At 39.4% G+C, this 27,217-nt stretch overlaps 1 protein-coding gene across 3 annotated transcripts in view; it reads right to left on the bottom strand.

The window, feature by feature from the left end:
• Window positions 1-1,113: 1,113 nt before the first annotated feature.
• LOC131777902 (trichohyalin) overlaps window positions 1,114-27,217 on the bottom strand; it is a 40,311-nt gene continuing 14,207 nt past the window's right edge. Inside the window, exons 18-56 of one of the 3 annotated variants that reach the window (XM_066174359.1) lie at window positions 25,155-25,245; window positions 24,240-24,434; window positions 23,064-23,133; window positions 22,722-22,956; window positions 21,749-21,881; window positions 20,671-20,850; window positions 20,063-20,384; window positions 19,728-19,832; window positions 19,201-19,335; window positions 18,663-18,742; window positions 18,285-18,369; window positions 17,829-17,885; window positions 17,260-17,379; window positions 16,687-16,733; window positions 15,817-15,916; window positions 15,137-15,184; window positions 14,618-14,743; window positions 14,089-14,151; window positions 13,859-13,924; window positions 13,425-13,574; window positions 12,446-12,472; window positions 10,587-10,706; window positions 8,461-8,532; window positions 8,026-8,124; window positions 7,887-7,937; window positions 7,736-7,809; window positions 7,111-7,180; window positions 6,554-6,652; window positions 6,097-6,178; window positions 5,551-5,579; window positions 4,976-5,047; window positions 4,779-4,847; window positions 4,323-4,379; window positions 3,772-3,861; window positions 3,379-3,462; window positions 2,875-2,969; window positions 2,141-2,261; window positions 1,810-1,879; window positions 1,114-1,654 (exon numbers count right to left, since the gene is read on the bottom strand). In XM_066174359.1, the coding sequence (XP_066030456.1) occupies window positions 1,527-1,654; window positions 1,810-1,879; window positions 2,141-2,261; window positions 2,875-2,969; window positions 3,379-3,462; window positions 3,772-3,861; window positions 4,323-4,379; window positions 4,779-4,847; window positions 4,976-5,047; window positions 5,551-5,579; window positions 6,097-6,178; window positions 6,554-6,652; window positions 7,111-7,180; window positions 7,736-7,809; window positions 7,887-7,937; window positions 8,026-8,124; window positions 8,461-8,532; window positions 10,587-10,706; window positions 12,446-12,472; window positions 13,425-13,574; window positions 13,859-13,924; window positions 14,089-14,151; window positions 14,618-14,743; window positions 15,137-15,184; window positions 15,817-15,916; window positions 16,687-16,733; window positions 17,260-17,379; window positions 17,829-17,885; window positions 18,285-18,369; window positions 18,663-18,742; window positions 19,201-19,335; window positions 19,728-19,832; window positions 20,063-20,384; window positions 20,671-20,850; window positions 21,749-21,881; window positions 22,722-22,956; window positions 23,064-23,133; window positions 24,240-24,434; window positions 25,155-25,245 (3,917 nt within the window). In that variant the 3' untranslated portion in view covers window positions 1,114-1,526. The remainder of the gene's footprint in view (window positions 1,655-1,809; window positions 1,880-2,140; window positions 2,262-2,874; window positions 2,970-3,378; window positions 3,463-3,771; window positions 3,862-4,322; window positions 4,380-4,778; window positions 4,848-4,975; window positions 5,048-5,550; window positions 5,580-6,096; window positions 6,179-6,553; window positions 6,653-7,110; window positions 7,181-7,735; window positions 7,810-7,886; window positions 7,938-8,025; window positions 8,125-8,460; window positions 8,533-10,586; window positions 10,707-12,445; window positions 12,473-13,424; window positions 13,575-13,858; window positions 13,925-14,088; window positions 14,152-14,617; window positions 14,744-15,136; window positions 15,185-15,816; window positions 15,917-16,686; window positions 16,734-17,259; window positions 17,380-17,828; window positions 17,886-18,284; window positions 18,370-18,662; window positions 18,743-19,200; window positions 19,336-19,727; window positions 19,833-20,062; window positions 20,385-20,670; window positions 20,851-21,748; window positions 21,882-22,721; window positions 22,957-23,063; window positions 23,134-24,239; window positions 24,435-25,154; window positions 25,246-27,217) is intronic. The other 2 variants (XM_066174360.1, XM_066174361.1) reach the window with 2 other exon arrangements.

The following is a 27,217-nucleotide window of genomic DNA, read 5'->3' as shown; positions in this document are numbered from 1 at the left end:
AATTATACGTCAATATAAATGCCTCTCGTAAAAAAAAAAAAAGGTCTGGGATCTTAACGCAGTACTATCAATAGTTTATTTTAGGTTCGTTACAACTTAAATGGATACAGTTGAATAAACGTGCACTGTTCATGAAAGCGCGTGGCTACTAATTTAAGCACGTGAGGGTCAGATGGATTGAGTCATGAATCTTTCTTGGCAAGAATACAATTTAAATCACAACAAATAGAATGGATGAAGTTTTGATCAGTGTCTGCTCGTTAGATTCTTCGTCTCAACAAGTCATTAATTCGTAAATGATGCAAAACTAATTTCCAATCTTAACATCTTTAGGGACCGATCATTCTCAATGTAGAGAAGAGGAAAAAAATATGTTGAAAAGATCAAAATTTCCATGAGCCTCCTCCTTCCGGGCCATCTAAATACAAAGTGCCCCCCCTTTTGTAACTCAATAATTACATGATGACCTCCTCGTCACCTCATATCCCCTTTTGTATGCATATAAATAATTACAACTCATGTCACATACAACCTTAACATGATAACTTTGCATAATACCCACCTTGGGCGATGAACCACACCAGGAGCCCATTACGTAATGGGCTCCTAACCAATGTACCCCAAACCTCTGACTCCCTAAACTTCTTTATAAAAAGTTTAACCCCCCTCCCCCGCCTCTAGCCAATCTGAAATAGTCTTAACCAACTCCTTTTTTTCACTGTCCCCCTCTTGATAGATAACGAACGGTTCGTTAATTGGCAAATTTTCAAATCTAACAATCTTAAAATACAGAAAGAAAAGAGAATGAAAGAAACACAGCTGACAGTCCTACAAGCAAGTATTGTGACAACATTTTTATATTTGAAACAGAAGCTGTTGACAACGTGGGCTTGATGCCTCGCTCTCGCGCGGCATTTGCATGATGTAATACCATCACGTAATCAAAACGTGAAGACGGCAAGGAAACAGAAGAGGCCTGGCAGGTAGTATAAGGATTATCTTGTACCCAGACCATGCCTCACAAGTATGATCTGGGCACAAGAATGAGGTGGGAACACCAAATGTACCAATAGAGAAAAGAAAACACGACTTTTTTTTTTCTAAAAATAGAATTTTTTAATTCAGTATAAAAACGTCGTCTTGGATACACGTACAAAATAAGTGTAGCTGTTAAAGTTGTTGACTGCATGAAAAAAGAAATAAATATTACAGATGGCCGATGAAGCAATCCGTCATATTACCCTATAATACAAATATGATTTTATAATGCATACATACAAATACTACAAAGGATATCGATAAACTTAATTTTGTTCTGAATTTTTTATATAAATTAGTATTTTCCTCTGAAAAGAAATTTTAAACGTCTTTTCTTTTAGGAAATTTTTTACGCAGTGTAAAATATGGACCAAAAAAACTGGTCTGTTATCTCATAAATTGTTATTAGCAGCACGAACAGCCTTCAAGGCCATTTCCCACACACAAAAAGTTTAATTTAGTTAATTCGTGGGCACACCGTGTGTAGCTTACACAAAATAGTTTTTCCGTAAAACTGACATGTATTGTTTGGACGATGCGGTCAGCGGTCCGTATGAACCGCTGTCCCCATCACTCAACAGGCTCGGCTTGAGATCGAGGTCTGATGTCAAGGGAGCTAAAAAAAAAGAGAACAATTTTAATATTATGGAAAAGCATATCACCAGCATGATATCGAAAATTGCTTTTGAAAACGTTGCGTAACACCGGAAGTCACGCGACATCACTCACCGGAAGTATTCACTTGTACTTCTAAATCGGAAAACTACTTACCACTTTCCAAATGACGCTTGATACTTTTGTTTAGTTCATCCTCCACAGCCTTCATTAATTGCCCGTCCCCCTAAACCGAAGACCACAAAATATTTTACTATACATCCATCTAGATTTTTGAAGGAAAAATGCAAATTTATCTCGATGAGATAAAACAGAGAAAGTATGCACTTGAGCCAACATGCGGCCAGTTCAGTGCAGCTTTACCCGGTGTCATGTCACTCCCCCCCCCCCCAATTGGGTGTCATTCCAGTAGCCGATTATTCCATGGTGCTTTTTGAGACGACAACAGAGATTAAATCGATCCTATCGTGATCGGGATTAAGCGTACCTTAGAGTACATTCTATCAGGGCTTGTTCTGGGTGAACCATTTAAGATGCCACCCGAGGTAAACTGGTGCGGAGACGTGTCGCGCTTTAATCCATCGAAATTTCTGCGAGATCTCTCCAGACTGTGAAAGGAAAAGAAACATTCGGAAGTATTAGTAACACTTCTGAGCAAACTGTGAAGGTTCAGTTACTATTAAACACTACCCTATCATTGTGTTCTTTTTAAAAAAACTATCCCATGTCGACGTGCGTCTGTTCAGCGAGAGATCACAGATAAAGTCACAATGTGGTAAGAACGAAAGAGAGGCACACCAGGCATGGCCGAGTATGTCACCGAGTACGACACTTAATAAAATTAAAAAATAAAAATTGTTCGTAGTGATGTCATCTATGCGTCTGTCCTCCAATACTTCTAGTTAGGAATCAATCAAAATGTGTGTGGGATCATATAAAATGAAATACAAATCAAGTGTGTTGAGAATCCGAACAAGTGATCTAAATATAAATTCACTACACTATTGGCCATATACCTTTACTCGGAGAATTTGGTGTTCAACTAAACAATATAACCTATTTCATCTTTTTCTACCTTCTCATCGACTCTCTGCTCGCAATTATTATGATTGTTTGAGGAGAAAATTCTCAAATCTTTGTTCAATCCAGTGCGAGGCGAACACGAGGCGTGATTCACGAACTTATTGGATTAATCAGTTGAAGGTATAGCGAATTGCTTACTTAAGTAACGCTTGAGATTCCGCCATTTTCTCGTTAGCTTTGTACAGGCGGCTCGCTAGCCTATCTTTCGACTTCATCTCACTCTCGTATAAATCCTGAGGAAAAAACATGTTAATCGTTTATCAAGTGATAGAAATATCGAGCTTACAATCTAATTCTTAACAAGTTGTTGGTTCATCGCAAACAAAGCACCAGCATTTCATCATATTCCCCTGACAATTTATTTATAACCGTATATACTCAAGGGGGAGGGGGTTAAGAGAGGCACTGTGGGAGTTAACTGTCTCGCTTAAGAACACAACACAAATGAACCGGTTGGGGCTGGAACCCAGATCTCTCGCACTGGCTATCAGGCCACTGGGTCTCTCGCACCAACCGGTACTGAGACAGCAGCTATTTACATACAAAATTGTCTTACAAGATTGTATAAGTTAAGATACGTGACATTAGCTTCAAAGGACTGTTGATAGTAGCTGCTGTATGAAATCACTGATTTAATATTACCTTGTATCTTTTAGCCTCAGCGTCTAAAGTCTCTTTCCGCGTTTGGCTTTCATGGAATCCAGCTCGCATTTTCGCCACATCAGCCTAACACATACGCATAAATACCATAAGCTTCCAATTATTGTCGTTCATAACTTGTAATCCGAGTGCTTGTGAACGGTGACTGATTGTTTTACCACGCTTACGATTAGTGATCGATTTTGCCCTGCATACGATAGGTGAGTGATTTTCTTGCGCCTGCAGTTGGCCACTGACTTTCCCCTTCTTGCGGTAAGCGACTGTTTTCTTTTCTCGCGTACGGGATTAGTGATTGCTTTTTTCCCCACGCTTTTGCGATCGGTGACTTTTTTTCTTTTTCCGTTTTTGCCCGCTATGCGACAGAATAACACTAACCTTTAGATCTGTTATAGTCATCTCCAGCTCCTTTCTTGTCTTCAGTTCATTTGCTTCGCGAAGTTTTTCAAGTTTCTCCCGCGCAGCGGCCTACGAGGAAACATAAACGAAGTTTCATAAAAAAATTTCCTGTTGGTAACAAAACCAATCCACAACATGTGATAAACAATTTTCAAGTGAGAGCGCACATAACTCCACCAACTACAAATAAACTACACAAAAAAATCAAACAACCACCCAGAAGGGCAACTTATAGTTATCACTTCCAACACAGTTTCATTAACGCTTTCGATTGAATATTGTAAAGGAAAATACCCCGGAGATCCAATGAGGACTAAAATTAAAACCGACTAAAGCGCGGGAAAACGCGGGCTACCAATTCGTGATTAGTGCTAGCTTTGCATCTGATTGGCTGACAGTAGCGCAAGCTTTCTGGAGCAATCACAGAGCGAAGCCAAAGCAATCCCAGGGAAATGCTACAAACACGCACACTGATAAAAATCTCTTTACAAAATGTGCAAAAATACTTTTTAAAATTAAAACCGCCTCACCTGTTCTTCTAAGTGAGCGTTGACTTCCTCTAATTTACGATTCAACTCAAAACGGGACTGTTGAAAAAAGAACCATATTTTGAAACGAGAGCAGTAAAAACTACATCCACCATAACAAAATCTCTACATATAAGCGCGTCCATATTTTGGGTCTTCTTTCTAACTTACGAGCACATTTCAAACGAGAGTCTCATGACCAAAACCATTGTTATCCCAAGAAGCCAATCAAAACTTAAAGCAAAGACAAGCAGACCGCTCGAAGCGCGGGAAAACGCGGGTGACCAAACCGAGAAAGGTTTAAGCTTTGCATCAGATTGGTCGAGAAGGTGGAGCGAGTTTTTTAAAACCAATCATAGAGCGAAGTAAAGCAGAAACAATGTGTCTCGGATTACTTTGCACTCTCAGTAGTAAAGTGCTTCATGGACTGATATCGGTACGACTTAAGTCTCAAGTTACCTTAGCTTCAAGCTCCTGCTTGTAGGTCTCCAACTGGCCATTCTCCACAAAATTACTTTCATAGAACGCCTATGATAAAGAGAAAATGAAAACATATCAAAGAGCGCTCCCCTAAATGGTCATTTCTGGTCCTGCCACTAAAATCCATTGACATCCAAAAACTGTAGGTTTCTGCCTAAGATTGTGGCCCAACCCACCTTTAACCTTCCAACTTCTTCCTCCAATTGCCTATTGGTCAGTTGCAGACGTTCTTGGTCAAAGAGAAGACGCTGAATATAATATAAACACATAAAGTATTTAAAAGACTGCTCATGAGAAAACACTGAAATAGTGGCCTTCGGTGCCTCGTACTCATGCAACTCGATCCAGATCGTCTGAGGCACCCAAAACTACCCAAAATTAAATGTATAACTGCTAATAAATTCGCTTCCAAGGTTTTGTCACGAGGCAGCAATAATATCGCCTGTGAACAACTTTGAATGACAGATTCGTCACCTACAAGACAAATCGTCCACTAGCCTGCAGTGCAGGCGTCTTATCAGGGCGAGTTTTAATTTCAATTTCACTTCCCCTCCCCTATCCTTCCTTTTGACCGTCGCTCACCACCTGAGTACAAATTTCTTCCTCTTATAGCCCTCTACTGCTATAATAATCAAAGGTAGCAGCTATTATTTCCACCAAGAAAAGGTTGCGCCAAAATTACGCGTACTCTGCAACTTACTCGTCCACAGGTAGTAAAATACCTTAGAATCATTGGTGTTCTTGTACTCACCTTTTCTTGGGCTTTCGCAGCTGATAGTTCTGTTGAAACAATGAACAAGAGAGAGTAAGGTGGAGCACAACCATTGAGACCTTTTTTCTTAAAATTTGAACTGTTACTAGATTTGACGCTACTTGCCATTACCATTTAAACTTTATTGACGGACAAAGCACAAGTCTAGACTGAAAAGAAAACATAATTATCATAGGCAGAGGTCAGGCTGCGACGGAACCAAGTGGCCTATTTAGCCTGAGCTTATCCCGGTTTCTGTTCTGGAGCATGCATCGACTAGGAGTATAATAACTCCCCCCTGGATGAGGTGACAGTAAATTACAGGTTACCTCACACACCCCCACCCCCCCCCCTCCAACATTTCGCCAGGTTTCCTTGACTGTTAATACTCCCGGGTGGGGAGGGGTACACAAGACGATCACACGGCTAGGTCTCGAACGCAGACCTCTCAATCCGAACGACTCATAATTCAATTTTCGGTCTGTGTAGCATGAAGCTACAAGAAGCACAGCATACCAACCAATGGTTAATAAAGCTTATGATTACCTTGTTGCTGCTGTTTGCATGTCAACTCAGCTCGTGAGCGATTCTCTGATTCTTGGTGAAGCCTCTCACTCAAATTATCCAACTGTCGAAGACAAAATAAATCAGATTATGAAAGAGAAATATATGTTCGATAGTTACCCCTTTAGGATAATATTAATATCTGCAGAACACAGAATTGTCTATTGAAAGCGCGGGAAAATGCAAATGACTAAGTCGCAGTTGAGCTTAGTTTTGAATGTGATTGGTTCAAAGAGAGTGGCACGAGTTTTCGTGCACATTCAAATGAAAATTGCTCTGAAGATCTCAACAAGTAAGCAAAGCACAAACTTTTCACCAAAACCTTTCCTAGTTTCAATTTGCATTGCGTCAGAAGCGTCCTACGACTACAACAACCACTCCGACTTCAACTATGTCGTTGATGATACCTGCCTTACTGAAAAGTAACCAGAAAACAAACCTGTCTTCGTAATGTCGTAATATGCGACTCCATTGCAGATCGTTCCTTGTCAAATTCAACTCGAAGAGCTGGTATCCGACTCTCCGAAGATTCATATTCCTTTAAAAAGATCAAGAAATAACGAGTAAATCTCTTTCGTTTTCAAATTTCAAATTACAATTTTTCTCTTCCTCTCCCCTCTTCGTATTCTTTTTGTATTCAAGCGTGGTGCGCGTGGTTTCACAAATTAGCCAATCACGTGAAAGAACTCTTACTTTGACTTTGGAAAACTGAAGTGGACATTTTTCTCTTACTTTCTGTTGGTTTTCGCGGAGTTGTTTTTTAGCTTTCGTTCGAGTAAATTTGTTACCCCTTTGTTTGGAATTTTAAGTGTTGGATTTTTTATTTCAGTCAACTGTTGTGGTTCATTTTACAAGTTTAATACATATTTTCTACGGAGTTTGGACGCTAGCCTCTTTTTTCGTATATTAATTTTTACAATAACTATCAAACGCCAAATTCTTTTCAGCAATTAACAAAAAACTTGGAGAGCCAAAAAAAATGTGATCAAACCTTACCTTGAAACGTCGTTTGTACGACTTAAGCTGCGTTTTAAGAGCAACGACTTCTCTTTGATGCTGAGATGTTCTGAAAAGGAAGAATATAGAAGGTGAACCAGCATACAAGGTACTGTAAGGTGCAAAGGGATCTTATGAGTCCAGTGTAAAATGGACAAATTACTCTTGATCGTGTAGTCTGCTCGTCGGGGTGAGTGTAGTCCCGAGGGGAACTGTTGTCGGTAGTAGTAACTAACGTTTTGACAACTTGAGCGGAAGTCATCATCAGAGTCCAATGAATAGTTGTTGTCAGTCGAGTGTTATAAGTCGGGTTTGTGTAAACTGATTGGTCAGTTTAACCGTGATGTTATTGGCTATAAGATTTACGTGGCGTAAGTCGGTCCTGATCGATTAGTTTCGGTAATGTCAAGTCTTTCTGTTCGGTTCGTTTGTAGCGTAAAAGTCGTGAAAAAGTCGTCTTGCGGGATATTGTTAGTACTGTAGGTTATGCATTGCACAGACTCTCAGTTTATAGCGTCAAAACGTCGGTCACCACTGCCGACACCAGTTCCTCTCAGGACTACACTTACCCGAACGATCAGACTAAATGATCACATGTTACCATGTTACCACATGGTATACTTACCTTTGGTCGTTGGCTTCTAGCTTAGCTTCGAGGACTTTTTTCGCTTCCAGAGCTTTACGAGTTCTACGTTTTTCCTACATTAAAAGCAAACAGAAGTCATTTAAAAGGCATCATAAAGTTACCAAATTTTTGAAAAAGTCTTCATTCTCACCTCTTCGATCTCTACACGAGCATCATCCAACCGTTTTTCCATCTCTGCGATCTAAGGCAGTAAAAAGTTTAAGTTAGCGGAACATGTACACCCGATTAAGTATCAGTTCTACTCTGTCTGTGAGACATGCGCGTTGTACCTTCGCTCCGAGCTTTGTTCTTGACCTTACTTCCGATTCCCACAGTTCCTTGTGCTCTTCGGCCTCTCTCTCATGTTGGGTTCGAGAGAGCGTCTCAGACTGGAAAACAGACATGAAAAGCAATTAAGTCTGTAACCTGAAGTTGGTAACTATTTTTCAGAGGTTAAAAGAGGGAAGTTTCGTTCATTGCTTGCAATCCGCTCCAATCTTCTTCATCCTTACCTATTCCTTTCAAATTTAAATGCCGCAAAAGTGACTCCTTCAAATCTTACGAGGCGTCATATCTTGTCTGCTGTTGTAAGTGCTATGGCCCACTACAGAACACGCAATAGAATCGAAGCCTCCATCAACTACAAGCTTGCGAAACACACGCGGTTTCATTGTATTTGCAATTTCATCGTTCGTTAATACAGATACGAACAAACGTTATCATACCTGTAATTTGTTTTCAAGCTCAACAGAGTCTCCTTTTACATTGGACAACAATTTCTCCAAGCTTTGTCGCGCCTGTTATTGGGAATAAATTAAAAACGATTAGTCAAATGCACAGACCTACGCTCTCATAAACGAACAACGAAACAAATGGACGAAGAAACGAGGAAACAACGAAGATTTGGACGAATGAACGAAAGACAGACCGAACAAACGACTGACCAAAAAGCGACCGAGCGACCGGGCGACCAAGCGAACGAATTAATGACCGACTGAAAAACAACTGACCCGATCGACCGACCGACCGACCGATTGGCGGACAGAAGGAAATAATGTTCGAAACGAAATTACCAAGTGGCTCTTCGTTCACTGTTTTTAGTCCAAATTGGAACTCAGTTCTCTTCTCTTCTCACTATAACATGTTCCAAAAGAAGTGCAGGTAATTGATGTCACTTTTTAATAAGAAAACATTAATCCCAATCAACATTAACAAAGCAGCATACGGCACCTTATATTTAAACTTGGGAACGGCGTCACGCGTTCGAAAATTAACTTTCTTCCTCTCTGAACCTCGACAGAGGAATAAAACCAGATTGTCGTCATATTTCACTGGGATTTTTCCAGTTCGGCCGGTTTTCTCCGACATTAAGAACTATCACTTTTCGCTCGGGATCACACCGACGAAATGCAGAATAATGCTCACGCAAGACAGATGAATCATTGTTTCTTTAGTGGTTAAAATCCTCCTCGCGTCTTAAAGTATTTTCGAGATTAGCGTCGGGTGAAAATTGGGGGTCATAAGTTTTTAATGAGCAAGAAAAATGGTAATGATTGGTTTAAATAGCACACGACGCGATTAATATGTATAATTAATACTTATGCACAATGATTTTCGAAACCGCAAGATAAAACAACTGATACTCACCATTAATAAATCAAATTCGCATTTAAATCACGAGACAAACGAGAAAATGTACACTAAGCTTACTCAAAACACGATCCATGCAAATCTCAAAATTAATTGATCTCACCATGGACAGCACATCTATTATTGCATTCGCTCCTCGGCTCCACTGTTCAGTTTTATACAACGCGTTAAAATTAAATCTTTGAGCGGATTTTGATTTCGATGCCAGTTAAAACCGATTTCAAAGAAAGATTTATGATTATTGAAATATCAGACAGTTTTTTCCCCACAAGTCAGTACAGAGAAGGATTTTCGCTCTGCTAACGTGGCGGAAAGCGAATACATTTAATAGAATGACGTCAAAAGGGGAAAATACAATCAAGCCGACATGTTTACCTTTCTGAAATAGCGAGGAAAAATTTTCAGTAAGAGAAAAAAAAAATAATAGATTTAAATACGAAAACGATATAATTGCTCCACAGTAAAGTACTGAATTACGCTGTCGCGATATCTGAACAAAGATCATTCTATTACGATTTAAAAGAAAGTAAAAAATCCTCACCGAAAAAAGGTATAAAATAAAGTGCATACTAAAACAACTTGCATGCAAAAAATGATAACACGATAATAATTTTGCTCAGAAGTTTAAGACTGTCAGTGTATTATATGCTCATTATTTAGCACAACCCATCACAATGTGACGACAATTTTCTCTAAATGGTATTTTTTTCTGTAATTTCACCGACGAGCTATTTCGTTTTTTCATTTTTAACGAGAATATAGTGATTGATCTGTGACCAAAGTCAAAGATAATTCTTTGCGTTGGTTCGCTATATCTTTCAGAAGCAAAATCTAAAAAAAAAAAATTTAATCAATACAAAATGTATGATTAAATCTGGATTATTTTTTTTCTATTTCACTGGAAATGCTGATAGCCTGACTATATAGAAGTAAACGCCTATCTTTGACAAGCAAGCGATCAATATGTTCTCAAGAAACATTTGGCTTTCAAAATATTCTTAAAGCATAGAGATAAAGTAAAAAAAAAAAAAAAAAAAAAAAATTCTACAGTGTCAGCCGCCAGCCACTTATAGTTTTACAAAGGAATTATTTTTTTGCTTGGTAGTCAGGCAGAGGAAACGGTCTGATTACGTCACAACATGGCGGAACACCCCTAAATCAAAGGGGTTTTATTACAAACAAAATATATGTCGGTGCTGACCTCGTTAGCATCCTTCACTTCTCTCAACAGCATGCCACACTTTGCCTCTTCCTCTCTTAAAGAAGATTCCACTTGAGCCTTTTCTACTTTCAGTTTTGTCACCATTTTTTCCAGCTGAGCCTGTCAAAGGAAGAAAATCAAGGACGATTGTGAAATAGTCCGACTTCTAGTTCTCTTAAAATGAAACGCTTAGAAAAACACTTCAATAATTTCAAAAATTGAGTATGCCTCTCTTAAAAAATCACTGATCAAAATGTTAGGAAAACTGTCGAGATAAACTACAAGCAAGTTTATCTCAACATTCGCTTTCAATTCGTAACAAAAAGCGTTTGTCTCGGTAATACAGATGCACAAATAAATCAATACAAAAAAAATAGTCTTGAAGCAAATAACCGAAATCCAAAATAAAAAAGGAAAGTTTTGAGAAGCTGCGTAAGGGTCGAGATGTTTGAAAGTTCTTTTGTCCAATATCCCGAGTTCTTCGTACAACAAAGTTGATCTGATTTTTCAGTTCATACGGTGTAAGTCTCCTGAGGAACTTTACAGCTGAAGGTAATATTCCTGGAGGCCGTGGAACAAAATAAAGAGCGGAAAAAAACCTTCACAAGTACCAAGTTGTTTTGATACATCTTCTAGTATCCAATTGTCGTCGAAATGATCTTCGGCTTGTTTTTAAGAAATTATGGCCCCACAACTAGCTCTTTAACACGACAGAAATTTCGCCACGTTCGCTCCTTAGACTTAAATATTAATATTCTTTACTCAAGTCAACACTTATTTTCTACAGTCCTTGATCAATGTGGAAATAAATTAAAATAACAAAAAATATTTTTTTTCAGTACCTATTATACATATAGTCTTATCACAACACTTTAGGAACCCACTCCCTCCAGTTAAACAATAGTTGTCGCCTGCTCTGGTCGCCAATTTTTGCCAAAAATCTTTGTTAAATTTAGAACATAAAAAAAGCTTTTAAGACCTGATTTGTTGAATAGCTTGAGGTGGCTGTATCTTTTTTTTAAAATTATTTTTGCCAATAAGCTGTTAACGAAATAAAACCGAACGCAATTTCAACGCCCGCTTTCCGATATTTTTAACATGTTCAAGATCTTAGACTCCTGAGGGTTTGAATGAAAGAGATTGTTGTAAGTTTTTTTTTTGCCTAAGGGGAAAGTAAATCGAGAAAGGGTTTGTTACGGTTTCACAGCATGGGGGACTTAATGGTGTTTTAACCAAAAATATTTCGAATCGGGCCCAAATACATTTTCATTCTTAACTAGTTATCGTCAAACATAAACCTCAAGAGTAAAGCACCTTTTTTTAGAATTGAAAACGAAATTAATTAGGAAAAGAGACAAAACAAAAAGCTATTTTTTTCTACATCAGGTATAAAATTTGAAAAAGAAAGTGCATTTGAGAACTTTCAATGTTTTTTTTATCAATATTTGGTGAAATATCGTTTCCTTTAGGGACAAACTTGTATTGGTTAAATCTGTTCCGGCTACAAATGAAAACAGCTTGAAATCTGCAACAGAATATAATTTCTGCGGCAGTGAAAGCTTTAGGCAGTTAAAACATCGTTAGTTTCTCAAGTAAGTGGGCTAACGATTCGAAACTTCGTCATCAACCTTAATGATAGAAAACATGCAGCTACTAGTATTATGTGTTTAACTTCAATGAAATGGTAATCACTTTTGCTTTCATTTTACGATAACTTAACAAAATTTGAATATAAATTAAAAAAATAGGATTTTTTATAGAAAAAAGATACAGCGGCAAAAATATTGTTTAACAAGTTATATTTTTTATCAGATTAAATTATATTTACAAATGAATAAGTTAATCATAGAATGTTATACCGGTTGTTCGCCATCCTCTTCACCAGACTGCGAGAGAAAAAGGTAATGAAATGAAATATAGTATATAAAAAAAACAGAAGTTAAAAATTAAAAGTTTAAGTCCTGGTTATTATGCAGATTACCTCGTTAGCTGGCGGCTGAAGACAATACCTCCCTAATGTTTAATAAGTTTCCGGTTTTTTTTTCTTTTGGGGTGGAGGCGTGGGTGTCACTAGTTTGAAACCAATGACGTTAACTATCGCGTCGTTGTAAGTGATTGACTGCGTGGAGGGCAAAATGCTGTGCTGTAGACTTGCATTTATATCTTTTTAATTCAGAGGAAGATCTATGAGTATCAAATCTTCAAAGATTTCTTGGATCTTTTAGTTTAAATAGTTAATAAGTATTTTATGGCTCTACGTCATTAGCCTTTTAACATTATGGTAGAGCCTTTGTCTGGTGAAAAGCATCTTCCCCACTAGAGATCAACAGCTGACAGTAAGAGTTTGGAGAAAGAAAAAAAACCGTTTTGTGCTCTAAATAGCGTTGACAGCAACATATGTGCTCAACATGTTTGGCGGCGCATTCCGATTGCGTGCCGTAAGCCTTAAACTATGGCAATCCAAATGGCCAATGAAAACAAAGGTACATATTACAAGAAGCCAATCAGAATTCAAAGTAAAAACAAACGCGGGAAGCTGACGCGGGTGACCAAGTCCGCCATTGGTTTAATTTGCATTTGAAGGGGCAGCGCGAAAACAAAGGTATATATTTCAAGAAGCCAATCAGAATTCAAAGTAAAAACAAACGCGGGAAACTGACGCTGGTGACCAAGTCTACCATTGGTTTAATTTGCATTTGTGGGGGCAGCGCGAGATTTCAAGACCAACCAGCGAAACAAAGCAAAACCCTGCAATCAGAGATAATTTACAAAACTCAATGAAAATTGCTCTAAGACAAAAGATTCCACGCCCTTAACTTCATCATTGTGAAAACTTACCAAAGATTTGGTGACGGATTCCACGTCCGCGCTCCTAGAGACTAACCGTTCAGTGGTCTCTCCATGAACGCGTTTCGTGTGCTCCAGTTCCTCCTCGAGTTTCATCGCGTGCCCAGCAACCTCGCCTCGTGTGGCTTCTACTGTCACTACCTATAAAATCACGGAGGAACAAAGATATTAAATCAAATTTACCTCACGACTCCAATTACTACGCATTAGGGGACAGTGCCTTCTATGCAAAACTCACAAACTTACTGGCCTTAAAATATTTCTTAAATAACTTAGATGTAGTGTTAAAACAAAGAAGGGCCCCCGCCCCCATTCCTAAATCTGTCCCTGGGGGAAAGAAAGAAATGGTAGTCCATCTTATTGAGTTGTAGTCTTTTAATCTGAACTCTCACAAAATGATTTTTGTAGTAGAAAGATTAACTCACCGTATTTTCAAGATTGCTCAGTTGGTTTCTTAACTGCGAACGCTCATCTTCCAGTTCTTCGCGAAGCTAAGACAAGAAAAAACCGGAAAGACATTGACAACAGCACGAGGTTATCAAAAAGCTGTGTACTGAGATGTACGCGTTGGAGAATTATGGTAATCTTCTCCACTTGCAAGTATTTATCTTGATTTCCTTTTTCAGGCGATAGATAAGAAAGAAAATATAAATACCTTGGTTTGCATTGCCAACGTTGTTTCAGTTTGAACAAGTTTCTTGGATGTTTCGTTTAACTCCTACACGAAAAGAATATCATTGAGCTACAGCATCCACACAAAATAAGTTCAGGCGAGGTAAGAGGGCTCAGCAACAGCAGCAACAGCAACAATAAAAACAACAACAACAACAACAACGAACGCATGAACGAACGGCGAACGAACCCATCGGAACGAACGATGTCACCCTCGCAAGAACGAACGACGAACGGACTCATCCGAACGAGCGATGTCACCCTTGCAAGAAAGAACGACGAACGAACTCATCCTAACGACCGATGTCGTCCTCGCATGAACGAACGACGAACGAACTCATTCGAACGAACGATGTCACCCTCACAAGAACGAACGACGACCGAACTCATCCGAACGAAGAAAGAACGGACGAATTACAAAAAAGCAAAAATATAAACAAAAAAATAAAAAAAGTTGCTGGCAGCTAGTATGAGAAGAAAAAAATCAACAAAAGAAAAGGGAAAAACCACACCTGTTGTAGATCCCTTATGTGAGCTTTCTGTTGTGCACTCTTTTCCTTTCCTTTCTCAACGTCTGACTTGAGTTTGTTGATCATGTCCAAGAGATTTTCATGTTTCTCTTGCATAACTTGTTTACTCTAACGGAACACAAATATGAAACATAATCACCTACTACTTAAAAACAACCACACCCATCACAGACCTAAATAAGAAAATTACTTTCAAAAGTAACCGCTGATTCACTCACTTAACTGACGGAGGGAAACTCCTGAATCATAAGAACCAAAAAAATACATAAATATATATAAATATTTTTCCATTGGAAAATTCACCGATGCGAGACCGTAACTTTTGGATGTTACGCATTCTACTTTTAAATTCCGTCGGAAATGTTTACTTCTCTAGTTCAAAAGCATACTGTTTTCGCTGTTTTTCCTTGAGGTTGTGTCTCGACATTAGTACACCCAATTCTTGTCAAAATCACCCACTTCGTTCAAAAATTAAACATGTTTGATTTGAATGTGACCTACCTTTTCAAAATCTTCTCTCGATGACGCAAGCAAGCCGTTAAATTTTTCCTGCAAAATATAACAAGAGTTTGAACATTTCAGACAGCTTCTCAGGGAAACGAAGTTCGAGAATTCATGAGTGTTGCATGCCTTTTATCTACCAAAAGGAAAGCAAAACTTAAATCATATGGATAACTTATAACTGACAAGAACAAGTCTCAAGGAGGTATACATACATGAATACTTCATTGACCATTTCCTCAATGGGGCTTTTCGGAGCCAATACGTATGTATAAATGAATAAATATAGTGTTTAAAAATCCCAACTAACAGGAGGCAGACCAGTTGGGTTTTGCATAGCGCACCTAAGGAGTTGAACTCGGAAAAAACATGAATAAATCCAATGAGTGTTAGGGTGGAGAGCTTGAACCCGGGACCAACGGATTTCAAGTCCGTCGCCCTAATCACTCGGCCATAATGCCTCCAGACAATCTCAGAGTAGAAGAATTAAATTTAGGACCAGGGCCAGTTGTTTAAAGAGTGGATATCGATATCCACCGGACAGATCACTATCCGGTAGATAAGTGTTGACAATACATACTGCCCTTTCCACCGGATATAGATTTATCCAGCGGACTGCGTTATCCACCCTTCGAATAACCGAGCCCTGTTGTAGTTAACTGATAAAAATGCAGACCCACCTCTGATCTCATGGCAACTTCCTCCTGTTTCCGCAACTTCTCCGTTGCTTCTTCCAATCTCCGGCGTAACGTGTCACATTCAGCATGGAGACTGGAAATTCTGAGACACAACACATAATGTTTTGTTGAGATTTACATAAAGAAGGTATGTATTTTATATGAAGAATGTACTGTGAATTTAAGTCTCAGGAATCATCTCTGGTAATCGCCCCTATTAATGTAATTCTATCTATCATATTTAACTACGATAAGTACTTTTAAGGTCACTTGGATACTGGCGACTCTTCCTTAGCAAGTGAAAATTGATCGCCATCTTTCTTTTTTTTTCTTTCAGAGCAGTTTTCAAATGAGTGCCAAAAAACCGAAACCAAAGTAATGACAATAACCAATAAGCACAAATATTCACATCATCATTAGCCAATGAGAGCTCAAAACAAAAACAAACTGTTAAAAGCGCGGGAAAACGCACCGACCGGGATGCGATTAGTTATACTTTGGTTGAGAAGGTGGTGTGAGTTTTTTGGACCAATCGCAGAGCGAAGTAAAGCGAAACCGAAGCAAACCAATGACATCCCGGATAACCTTCCACACTCAAAACACTCTAAGTACAGAGCACTTGTGAATGGTACTTGCCAGGGAATTCTTTCTGAAGTAGAATCTAAGCTTAAGCCCTTCGCAGTAATTTAAGCAGGTATTCTTGTCAAGTAATCTTTACGAGCAGTTCAATTCGTCCACGTGAGTTCTTGGGCACGGGAGATTGTTAAGAAAAACACTTCTCAAATGTTGTGGGTAACGCAATCATCTTTTTTACATGACACAAAAATTCAGATTGTCCATAAAACACATTTATTATCAATTTATATTACTTACTTGTGATCACTGCTTTCTAATTTACCAGTAAGTCTTGAATTTTGTTCCTGAAAGGGAGAAACAGTTGATGTGATTAATGACAAGGGTATTAGGTCCTTTTATTCTACTGAGAACCGAGTTTATGACTAAATAAATCGTGTTGTGCAATCTTTTAGATGAGGATAGCTCTGAAAAGCGTTCTTATGTAATCACTCAGCTGACCTTTATAAATTCCAGCACACATAATCTTTTCAAAAGACTGCAAAGTAGTTTTTTCAATATATCAATGCATTGCCTGGCTGGCTGGTAATCAGGAAAAAGAAAAACATATGCTAGGGGCTACTGTTCGATTCAACACCAAGTTTTTTAGAAATGACATTACCAGAAATAAATGGCAGGAAGCGAAGAAAATTTCTCTCTAGACCTAAGGATAAAACGGTTAGATCGTGACATAGCAGACGTGACGCAACGCCACTTGCGCGTGACTCTCTACTGCGTGACAACTCTAAGATAGCTAACTGCGATGATAGTATAAGCTTGACTACTGAAACAGCCTGACCACAATGTGTGATACTACGTGACACTTCTACAAACCTTTTCTAGTCGAATCTTTTCTTGCAGCCTATCAAATTGTGACTTCTGGTATTCCGTGTCACGCTGTACAAGGTTCAGTTGACTTCCTCGCTCCGTAAGTAAAAGATTAGCATTTTGCAGCTGAAGGATTAAGAAGTTTTAGTAGGAGGAATAGATGTCGCCTTAGCAATCGATACTCGGTTTTTTCACGAAAGGGGTTCTCGCTCTCGACATCTCGTTGCGTGACGACACGAAAGTGGGTTCTTGTTAAGAGTGGCTAGTTCAGATAAGTTGCTTAAAGTTTTGGGTTCTGATAACGAACTTTTCGGGTTAATTTTAACAGTTCTAATTTTGGCCGTGATACTTGACCTGTAAAAGGCTTTTGGCTTTAGGGGCCGAGTCGGAAACCGGGTTTGGAAAATGGGATGTTTTGGCCTCAAATAAGTCAGATTTGGAGAACCGGGTACACCTCCCCCTTCTTGGGTCACAACGACTCAGTTAGGACTCGAAAAGGGAAGTCCAGGATGCGATCTGTTAATCTAACGACTCCCCAAGAATTTCGAAATATATTCGACAGGAATTATCATTACCTCAATGTCAAGGTTGCTTGCTTTACTTTCCATAGCCTCCAACTTTACTGCAAGACCCTTACATTACGAAAAAAGAGGAATCATTGTTACCTTTTGGGACAAATTTACATAGAAGAACTAATTCTTAACCCTTCCAACAAATTGGAAATAAGGTTACAGTCATGTGCATTTCGACTGAGTGGTGTAAAACCAAAACCAAAGAAATCACAATGACCTATCAGAGCAAAGGAAATCATCACAACAAGCCAATAAGAATTCAGATTCAAAACAAGTAACCTGCCTGAAGCGCGGGAAAACGCGAGTGACCAAGTCGCGCTTGTTTTAATTTTGCATCTGATTGGTTGAGAGTGAGAAAGGGGCGCGTTTTTCTTGGCCAATCAGAGAGCGAAGTGCAGCAAAATAAATATCATTCAGGGGTTCTTTCGACCATCGTGAAAACTGCTCTAAAAAAGTTACCTTGTTTGTGTCTTTTAACGAAAAAGTCTCTTTTTCCAGTCGAAGCTTCGCCTGATAAAGTTCATCACGAAGGTTTTGTACTTGTCTGAAAACAACAAACAACGAAATCAGTCTTTTATGTCTACGATTCACTTGCGACTTGGACGTCATTCAAGAGATAGTCCAGAGACAAAGCTTCCTCCGTTGAAAGCCAAAAAGTGAAGCCGATAGTGGTCTTGCGATGTCACGGTCACGTAACCAGTTCATCGTCCCTTTGTATGTCACACAACAGTTTATCAGGTGAAACAATTCTTCATTAAATGCGGCCTAAATAACGTTGCCGTATGGTATGAACAATGAAATACTTAGCGAAGGGAAAATAATTTAAAGACTTTTCACCTCTCTGCCTCCACTCTTCCGACACTTGCTCTTTCTAGTTCCTTGTCCGATTTCTCCAGGCGTGATCTCAGTGACGAAACCTACAAAAAACAACGAAACAAAGCAAAAGAAACAAAGAAAAACGTTTACTCCCAGTACTTTCTTGTTACATAAACATCAATGCAGACGAATATATGATAAAGTTAAGTCTATCCCCAACCCTCAAATACAGCTGATGGGAATCACAATTACTACTACCCTCTGTACATAAAATGAAGCTTCTTAGAGCTAATTCCCTTCCCTTCCCTGCCTAGGTTACCGATGCACTTCCCCCATCCCTTTTTACAATTTCTAACCACCCCTCCCCTTGGATTTTTTTTTTCAGGTTTCCCTGTACCGTTTATTTTCCTGGGTGGGTGGGGGGAGGCATAGTGAGAATTGACTGTCTGGCAAAACACACCACGGTACACCTAGGTCAAAACCGGAATCATTACTCATGGATTTAGCCCACCATTGATCTGTCAGTAATGTCACACATTGCAATAGTTATATGAAGTACCTCAGACTCCAGGCGAGTTCTCGTCTGCGTTTCACTTTCCAACTTGCTGCTTATCTGCGCATGTTCGTTTCTACCGCTAGCCACATGTGAATCGAATTCGGCGCGAGTTTGAAGAAGCGCTTCTTCATGCTTGGCCTGGGACAAAACAAGAACATTTTAACTCTTTAACTCCTGCAAGTGACGAGCCTGTAACTTCTCCCTATAATATACATACATTATCGGACAAACTGGTAATAGGATTACTAAAACGTTTCAGGTAGAAGTTGTTATCTTGATCTAACACCAATTACAAGTAAAAGGGGAATCAGTCAAAGGGAAGAGTTAGAAATCAGACCGTAGGAGCTCAAGGGTGAAAGGTTAAAAGGTTAAGGGTTAAGGGTGAAAGGTTATGGGTTAAGGGTGAAAGGTTATGGGTTAAAAATAATAACCGAGTGTTGAGTGTTCTTCAAAACTTTAACAATCTTTGATCAAGACGTTCTTTTTCCGAGTGTTAGAGTTTTCTCTAATTTTGGTTTGTAGTAACTTACCACTTTGACCGCTTTTTTCTCTAACTTTTCCTTCAAAATGGATATTTCCTTTCCCATAGATGCTTTGGTTGCTTCTAGACGAGCCTTCGTTTCAGCCAACTCAACCTATCAAACAAATAATGAGTGATTTCACTCAACTGTTACAACCCTAGCGCGTTTATTACAAAATACATGCAAAGTGAACGCGTGCAAACGTCCTCGAGCGCGGGAAAACGCCAGTGAACAAGTCGCTATTGATTTTTAGTTTTGCCTCTTATTGGTTGCTTATGGACCAATCACGAAGCGGAATGAAGCAAACTGCCCCTGAGATAAGTTATTAATTCATTAATTTTTACCAGTGCTGCTTTAAGTTCCTCTCTCAGTGAGCCACTACTTTCTTCGTAGCACTTTCGAGTTTTGTCCACCGCTTCAAGCTGATAAAGAGCTTCAGTTTTCTGCTGGGAATGATGTCGCGTTTCTTCCATTAAGGCGTCGTTTTTACGCCTTTCTTCATCAAGTAATTCGCTATGCGCGGCGCGGGTGTCTTGTTCTTCTGCCAGCGCTCTCTTCAGGTCTCGAATATCGGACTCAAGTTGTTGAACGGTGTTGCGTAAGGATTTGACCTCAGTTTGTTGCTGGCGCTTCTCGACCTCCAAGTTTTGTCGCTTCTCCAGTTCCCTGTTGAAAAACAAAGAACGATGTCCAATATTTGTCATGTCACTGCATCAACATTTACACTACAAAGAATTCAGTAACAAGCTTGACTACGTAAAACACAAATAAAAGGATGCTCTTGACGTTGTATTTAAATATTTCGTTTCCTTTCGAATTAGAATTTAACCGGATCATTAAGAGTCACAGAGGAAAATTAAACATTGGAAAACAACAAGAAAAAACTCTCGGTCTAAACTCTTTCTCCGATCAAAACAGCGCTAACGAAAAACAAATCTTCACTTCAACCTACTTAGCAAGTTTTTCTTCTGATCTTGAAATCTGCTCCTTCAGTTGACTCTGAAGAGCTTCAGATACGCGCAAAGCTTCGCTCTCTTGTTCATGTTTATACTGCAGTGTTCTATAGGCTGACTCCACCTCCATTTTCAGCCGCTCAGATTCAGATCTCTCTTTGGTTAGAGTCTCCACATTCCTGGTAAGGGAAAAAAATATAAATTTTTGGGAAACATTCTTTATAAGGGTAAGACACATAAAAAGCTAAATACCTCATGAGGATAACGCCATCAAATACAGAGAACGCTATGCAGCGGATAAAACCATGACCAAAATTATCACAATGACCAATCAGAGGAAAGGAAAATACCTTTTAGAACCAATGACAGCTCAAACAAAAACCAAGTAAATTACGCAAAGCGCGGGAAAACGCGGGTGACCAAGTCGTAATTGGAGTTAGTTTTGCATTTGATTGGTTGCGATTGTGGCGCGATGTTTTCTAGGCCACTCTTCGATACTCAACTGAAAACTGTTCTAAAGTTAACAAAACCTACTGCGCTATCCACCAAATACAGATCTTTCCAATAAATAGCGTTATTCCCCCTTCGAACAACCGGAGCCAGGTTTGTAGATACGATTTCGCAGTTGGATGCATTCCCGACTTATTTCCAGCTTATTACCTTGCAAATTTTATTTCCATTGGAGCAATTTTCAATTGAGCTTTGATTATAAGCCAGGATTGTTTTGATTTTGCTTTGCTTGCTTCATTGTGTGATTGGTTCAGAAAACTCGCACCATCTCTTCAACCGATCAGATGCGACTTGGTTGCCCGCGTTTTCCCGCGCTTTAGGCAGTTCGTTTGTATTTACTCGTAATTTTCATTGGCTAATGATGATGTTTATCCCTGCGGTAATTGGGCGTTGTTACTACTTTTGTTTTGGCACTTCGTCATTCAATTGAAAACTGCTCTAACACTTATTCAAAGCTACCCTTCTCAGTCTCCCCTCCTCCTGAAAAAGAAATGTGAAATACGTTTTTCTTAAGAGTGCACTGTGTTGGATGATACTTGACATACACCAACAAGAAATCTTTCTTACAATTGAAGTTCAGCTAAATCGATCTCCATTTGCTTCCTGCTTGTCTCCAGTGCTACAATTCTCTCTTTCTGCTTGTCAACTTGTCGTTTTGAATCACGAAGGGCTTCTTGAAGACGCGCGAAGCTTGTACTGTCTGAAATGTCAAAGGGAATGTTTAGCTTAGCCACCCTAAATGTTCTATAATCTGCAATTCACTGATCAGAAGCGAACAACCACGAGAAAGGATGCCACGGGCGTCAAAGGTGGAAAACACAAACAACACGCATAGCGCATACGATGAGAAGGCTGGAAAGACGCCGGTAAATCTAGAGCTGTGATAACCACGTAACACTCGGAAAGAACGGCAAAAGATAGCGGAGATCAGCACTTCATAAGCTGTAAACTGTAAATATGACTTGGTCGATCAGATTTACGAGCGTGCTTACCACAACAGAAAAAAACACAAACGGTAAACAAATAATTTTTTCGTGCATTATGACGTATCCGATTTTTGCTGTGACGTGTAAACGAAATGCGCGCGCGGAATAAGTGCGCCATCGAAAATGACTTGATTTCGCCTACCGACGCAGCAATCTCCGGGTGTTAAATCATCATGGCAATAGTGTCGAAGAAATTTGCCAGTGATTAGTCTAAAAAGAGCTGTTTATCTAATCAAACTAATAGCTCAGATTTTCGCGTCAAAAAATACGGCCGCAGCATTATCCCGGCAAGTTTCCGGGCTGTTACGATTACGGATCGCCTCCGAAGAATTAACAAAATTCCTCTTAAGGTAGATAAAAATCTGTTTTTTTTTCGAAAACTCGAAGAGTTTTTGTTTTGGTTGGCAGCGCGTTTCTCAGCGGCTTAATTCTAGGGAACTGCTAAAAGATGTGTCGAGTTCCCTCGAACCATTAATCCCTCACAGTTTCTCGAGAGAACTTTTCCTCAACGGACCATTCATGGAATGATTCCTAAAAATATGAAATTATTTTACCTTGAAGCGCAAAGGAACTGCTGAGGGATGACGTGCCCAGTCCACCACCTGTTGTATTCAGCGGAGTAGACGCTTTGTACAAAGGAGACTGAGCCCGAGGTGGCGAGATTCCCGTGGGAGGCTTGGCATTGGTGCCGTTCATTGTCATGGCAACTAAAGGAGAGTAGCGGCCATGGTGATCCTCCTCGGATGATTCGGACCAGTCTCCATCATCCGCGAAACCATTTGTGAGTGGCTAGAAGACAAAAAGAAAGAATACGTAAGATGAAAAAAAAAAACAAAGAATAATATTTTTTCTTTTACAAACGGCAAAGGTTACCTCGGAGGTAAACTCCTACATACCTTCTGCGAGTTCATCTGTTCTCCATCTGGTTTATCTTTGTCTTTAATTCTGTAACCGCTGGAAGGATTGCTACAAAAAGGACAGAAAGAGAGATTAAAAGAGCAGAAAAAATGGGAATTTTCCCGCTTTCCCCAGGCTCTTTGTAATCAGTTCAAGGCTCTTGGTCAATAAAAAACGAGTGAAAAAACACGTGCGAGCGAAAATTAGCGGGAATCAGTGAGCCGTTCTTCTGACAGCCACCGATTTTCGCTCACCCCCCTCTGTCGAGAAGGGGGTGAGCGGGTCGAGAGGTCTGGGTTCGAAACGTAGCCAGGTCAGTCTATTGTGTTCTTCAACAGGACACTTGACCCTCACAGTACCTCTGTGCCTCACAGTGCCTCCATCCAGAAGTATAAAAAAATACCAGGCCAGCGAACTGACAGGGAAAGCTAACGACCTGTTATCCACCCAGAGGGGGAGTTGGTATACTCTCAGTCGCTTCCAGCCAAAGAAACCGAGATAAGCTCCAACTGGATGGGCTACTAAACCACCCATTTTCACCAACTAAGGGTCTAGAACTGGATTGTCTTCCTGTAGTTATTAAAGCTACGCTTGAAGTGAATAATTACCTACGGCGAAGAGAATTGTGAGGTAAGTCTGGAACAGCTTCCTCTCTCTCACCTTCCCTGCTTTTTGCGCGCTCACTCCTAGAGTTCCGCACTAACTTCAATTTCGTTTTTACTCGCGCTACAAACTTCGCCAAAAAGCGGGGACTATTTTTAGTCTAGGAACTACTAACAATTTCAAATTTAACGTAAGCCAGAGATGTCGCCACGCAAAAAATAAATCTTTATCAAAAAATACTGCGTGTTGATTATTCGAATCCTTGAAGGAGGTTGGAAAAAATAAGACATTGTTCCTTCGCATTGAGTACCTCTTTTGAGAGAAGAGGTGCACTACTTTGGAAAAAAAAATTTTTTTTGGTCTTTTTTTTTCAGGAAGAAGAAAAACAATCATCTCACTCATTTCCGTGTTCAAGTGCTAGCTATTTTCACTCCAACGCTGGGAGGTGGAGAATTCGTGCAGTATACACGAGGCTATGCGACGTCCGATAGTTCTGCGCGAAACAAGAACAACTTTTGTGACACACAGGATCGTTGCGTGACAAGCAAAAACGACGCCATCAGTAGTCCTACCTGGTGTTCTTGTCGCGGTCACCTTCACTCCCTAAGCTTACAACGCTGAGCCGTTTGTCCGGGGAAAGAAGCGACACCGAAGGGGGTTGGTTCAGTTCTGTGGTCCTCTGCCGCGTTGCCTCAAACGTGGTGCTAAGGTGGTCTCGTTCCTCGAGGATCTGCCGCGATTTTTTCTCAAGCTCCGCTCGACGATGCCTATACAGCAAGCGGGAGGATTTTTCTTGGTGAACGAGGTTTGAAGTGTTTTGGGTTTCAAGCGAAGAACTAACTACTTAACTCAATCATATTTCATTTCCTCGTATTTTATTCCCGGGTTTAATCTCAAAAGTACGCATTTTTCTTCACAATGAACGTCAGACGTCATGAATACGCCACTTTGCCTAGCAACATCTCTGACCTCTGAATTCCTGTGGGCTTCGAGAAATTTTCAGCAGAGCTAAAGAAGACTAACTTTTTGCCAAGAGCGACGGAAATATTGACTCTGAAACTAAAGAACTCTGCTATTCAGCGAAACTGGTCCAAGAAACGAGAAAAAAAAGCGTAACTGTTTTTCAAACCAGTCGTGATAGGCCAGACCCTATCGTAAGTTTTCACTTTCGTAACATGGCCCAAAAAAAAGTAGTTCCTTGAAGAGAGAGAACATACTCCATGTATAAGGCTTAATCGATGAGTCGTAATCCAAACGAGAGCAATCACAACAGCCAATCAGAAAAGGGCAAAAAATCACAAGGAGCCAATGAGAAATCTAGTAAATACTCGTTAACGGCATAAAGCGCGAGAAAACTCACGTGACCGAGTCGCAATTCGTTTTACCTTTGCATTAAGAATAAACTTAGAGCGGAGTCGATGAAAACAAATGTTATCGCTCATTATCTTCGAAGTTCAATTACATATTGCTGAAAGAGGTTTCCTTACCTGTTATTGAACTCAGCCAGTTTAGTGCTGGTTTCCTGGTCCAAGCGATTTTTCTGGGCCTCCAGATCCATTAAGCGCTGCTGCTCGATTTCTGTGAAGATCAGAAACAAAGTTCTCCTTACCACTTTCCATAAATTTCCAAAATTATCTTTAACAAGAATATGGTTTTTGTAACTAAGTCTAATAGTCCATTTTACAGTTGTGTGCTTGGTTGCCAAGCCTTTGAACAGGAATGAGGCTAAGGGTGACCTTGTTATGATACAAACCTTACTGTTTTTCATATGCAAATTACTTTTTTATCATGCTAACTAGATACTGGCCTCTATCACAACAAGGTCACCTTCAGCCTCACTCCAAATCAAAGGCTTGGCAACTAGGTACACAACTGTAAAATGGCCTATTGCAAATTTTGTTTTGTTTCAAATGCCTTGTGTGAGAACCTAAAAGAATTATGTTCGCGATTGCAAGAAATTCTTCCATTACGTTCGCTTTCACCACTTTTCCCCTACGGTACAATAAGCCCCCCTCTCTATAAAGCGCCCTCATTAATAAGTCCCCCTCTCTTATAACCCCTTTTGTTATGAGTACCCCTCACTAATTATCCCTCTCTCTAACAAGCATCCCCTCTCGAGTTGTGTCAGCAAAGTTTAATAATTTCTTAGCTACTGCAGTTTGAAAGCTGACAAAAACCTTTTTACCATATCAGTATTTTCTCATCCTCCACAGAGAGAATCGTTCCACTTTCATTAGCAGGTCATCTTCGAAGAATCCAGAATAAATAAAAATCTAATAGATTTTTCAAAAGTGTACAGCTGTAGTATTTCAGAAATTATTACTAGTTCAATAAAAAAGGTGGGAGCAGGAAAAAACTCTGAAATACAATACACATTTTTACATCTTATACAGACAAGAAAGCGAGCCAAGTGCTTTCAGCGGGAACGCGCAACCCAAAAAGGGTCATGGTAAAAGTTTCCACCAACTTTCGTCATGATCTAACAAATGGTAAACTTTACTGTTTTAACTTTTTCCGGAAACTTTGCAAAAGTCAAATCAAGCTCAGCTACCAAATCGATTCATTACAATACTTGTAGAAAGGCAATAGTCGCTTTACGAGTCGACGGCAGTGTGCAACAACCCTCTGCATCCACATTTCAGTATGAATATTCTTCATACTTTTCTCTAGACGTTTTTAGAGTGATGACAAGGAGAATTTGTTTGACAATCAAGAGCTTGTTTGGTTAGTGATCAATTTCCTTTATACTTGTGACCTTATTTTTCATTCAAGTTGATATTCTAAGGAGAAATTAGATGTTAATCATTCTTATGGCTAAATGGGATAAGACAAGGAGAGAATTTCAAAGTTAAGTGCTTTAAAGCACATTTGAGTTACTTAATGAAACAAACTTGAAGTAAGCGCCTTGTAAAACCTTCAAATATAATTTGCGAAAAAGAATTTCATTTTACAGAGAAACTGTAGTCAAGCAAAGTTATGTGATAACAAAATTTTATGATATATCTCTTTCGCTTCTTATTGAAGCTATGACAACGTTAGAATAACAAAAAGGTGAAAGCGATTAAAATGCACAATTTCCTTTCTTGTTTTCCAAAGGATTATTACAATACTTCACACCTTTCAGAATATGTGCGAGAAACAGCCACTTCAATCTAAATTGGTAAAATCTGTCAATCATGAGTTAAGGCAAAATTGTAAGCTTAGGAACGATCAGTGTTGAAAATTTCAGTGATTTACACCGAGAGACAGTGGTCGATGATGATTAAGAACTTTAATCCACAAATTAACTCTGAAAGACTAAAACCCGAATCAATTTGTCAACGACAGACGCTATAATTTCAAGAAGTTTAAAAGGGTTGTTGGATATTTAGCCTCACTCTTACCTCAATTTTTGACGATTGCCGACAGTCAAAACGAAACTCCGCTTTTTATAAGAAAGTTTTCGCCACAATTAACGAAGACGGTCTGAACACAAAATGTTCTTGACAGCGTTAAATCGGTTTACGAACGTTGCAATCCATTGCCGTGTAATTCCACAGAAAAGTTCTCT

Source organism: Pocillopora verrucosa, chromosome 11, assembly GCF_036669915.1.
Source record: "Pocillopora verrucosa isolate sample1 chromosome 11, ASM3666991v2, whole genome shotgun sequence".
NCBI lineage: Eukaryota > Metazoa > Cnidaria > Anthozoa > Scleractinia > Pocilloporidae > Pocillopora > Pocillopora verrucosa.
Note: the sequence above shows the minus strand (reverse complement) of the source record. Positions and strands in the feature narration are given on the sequence as shown.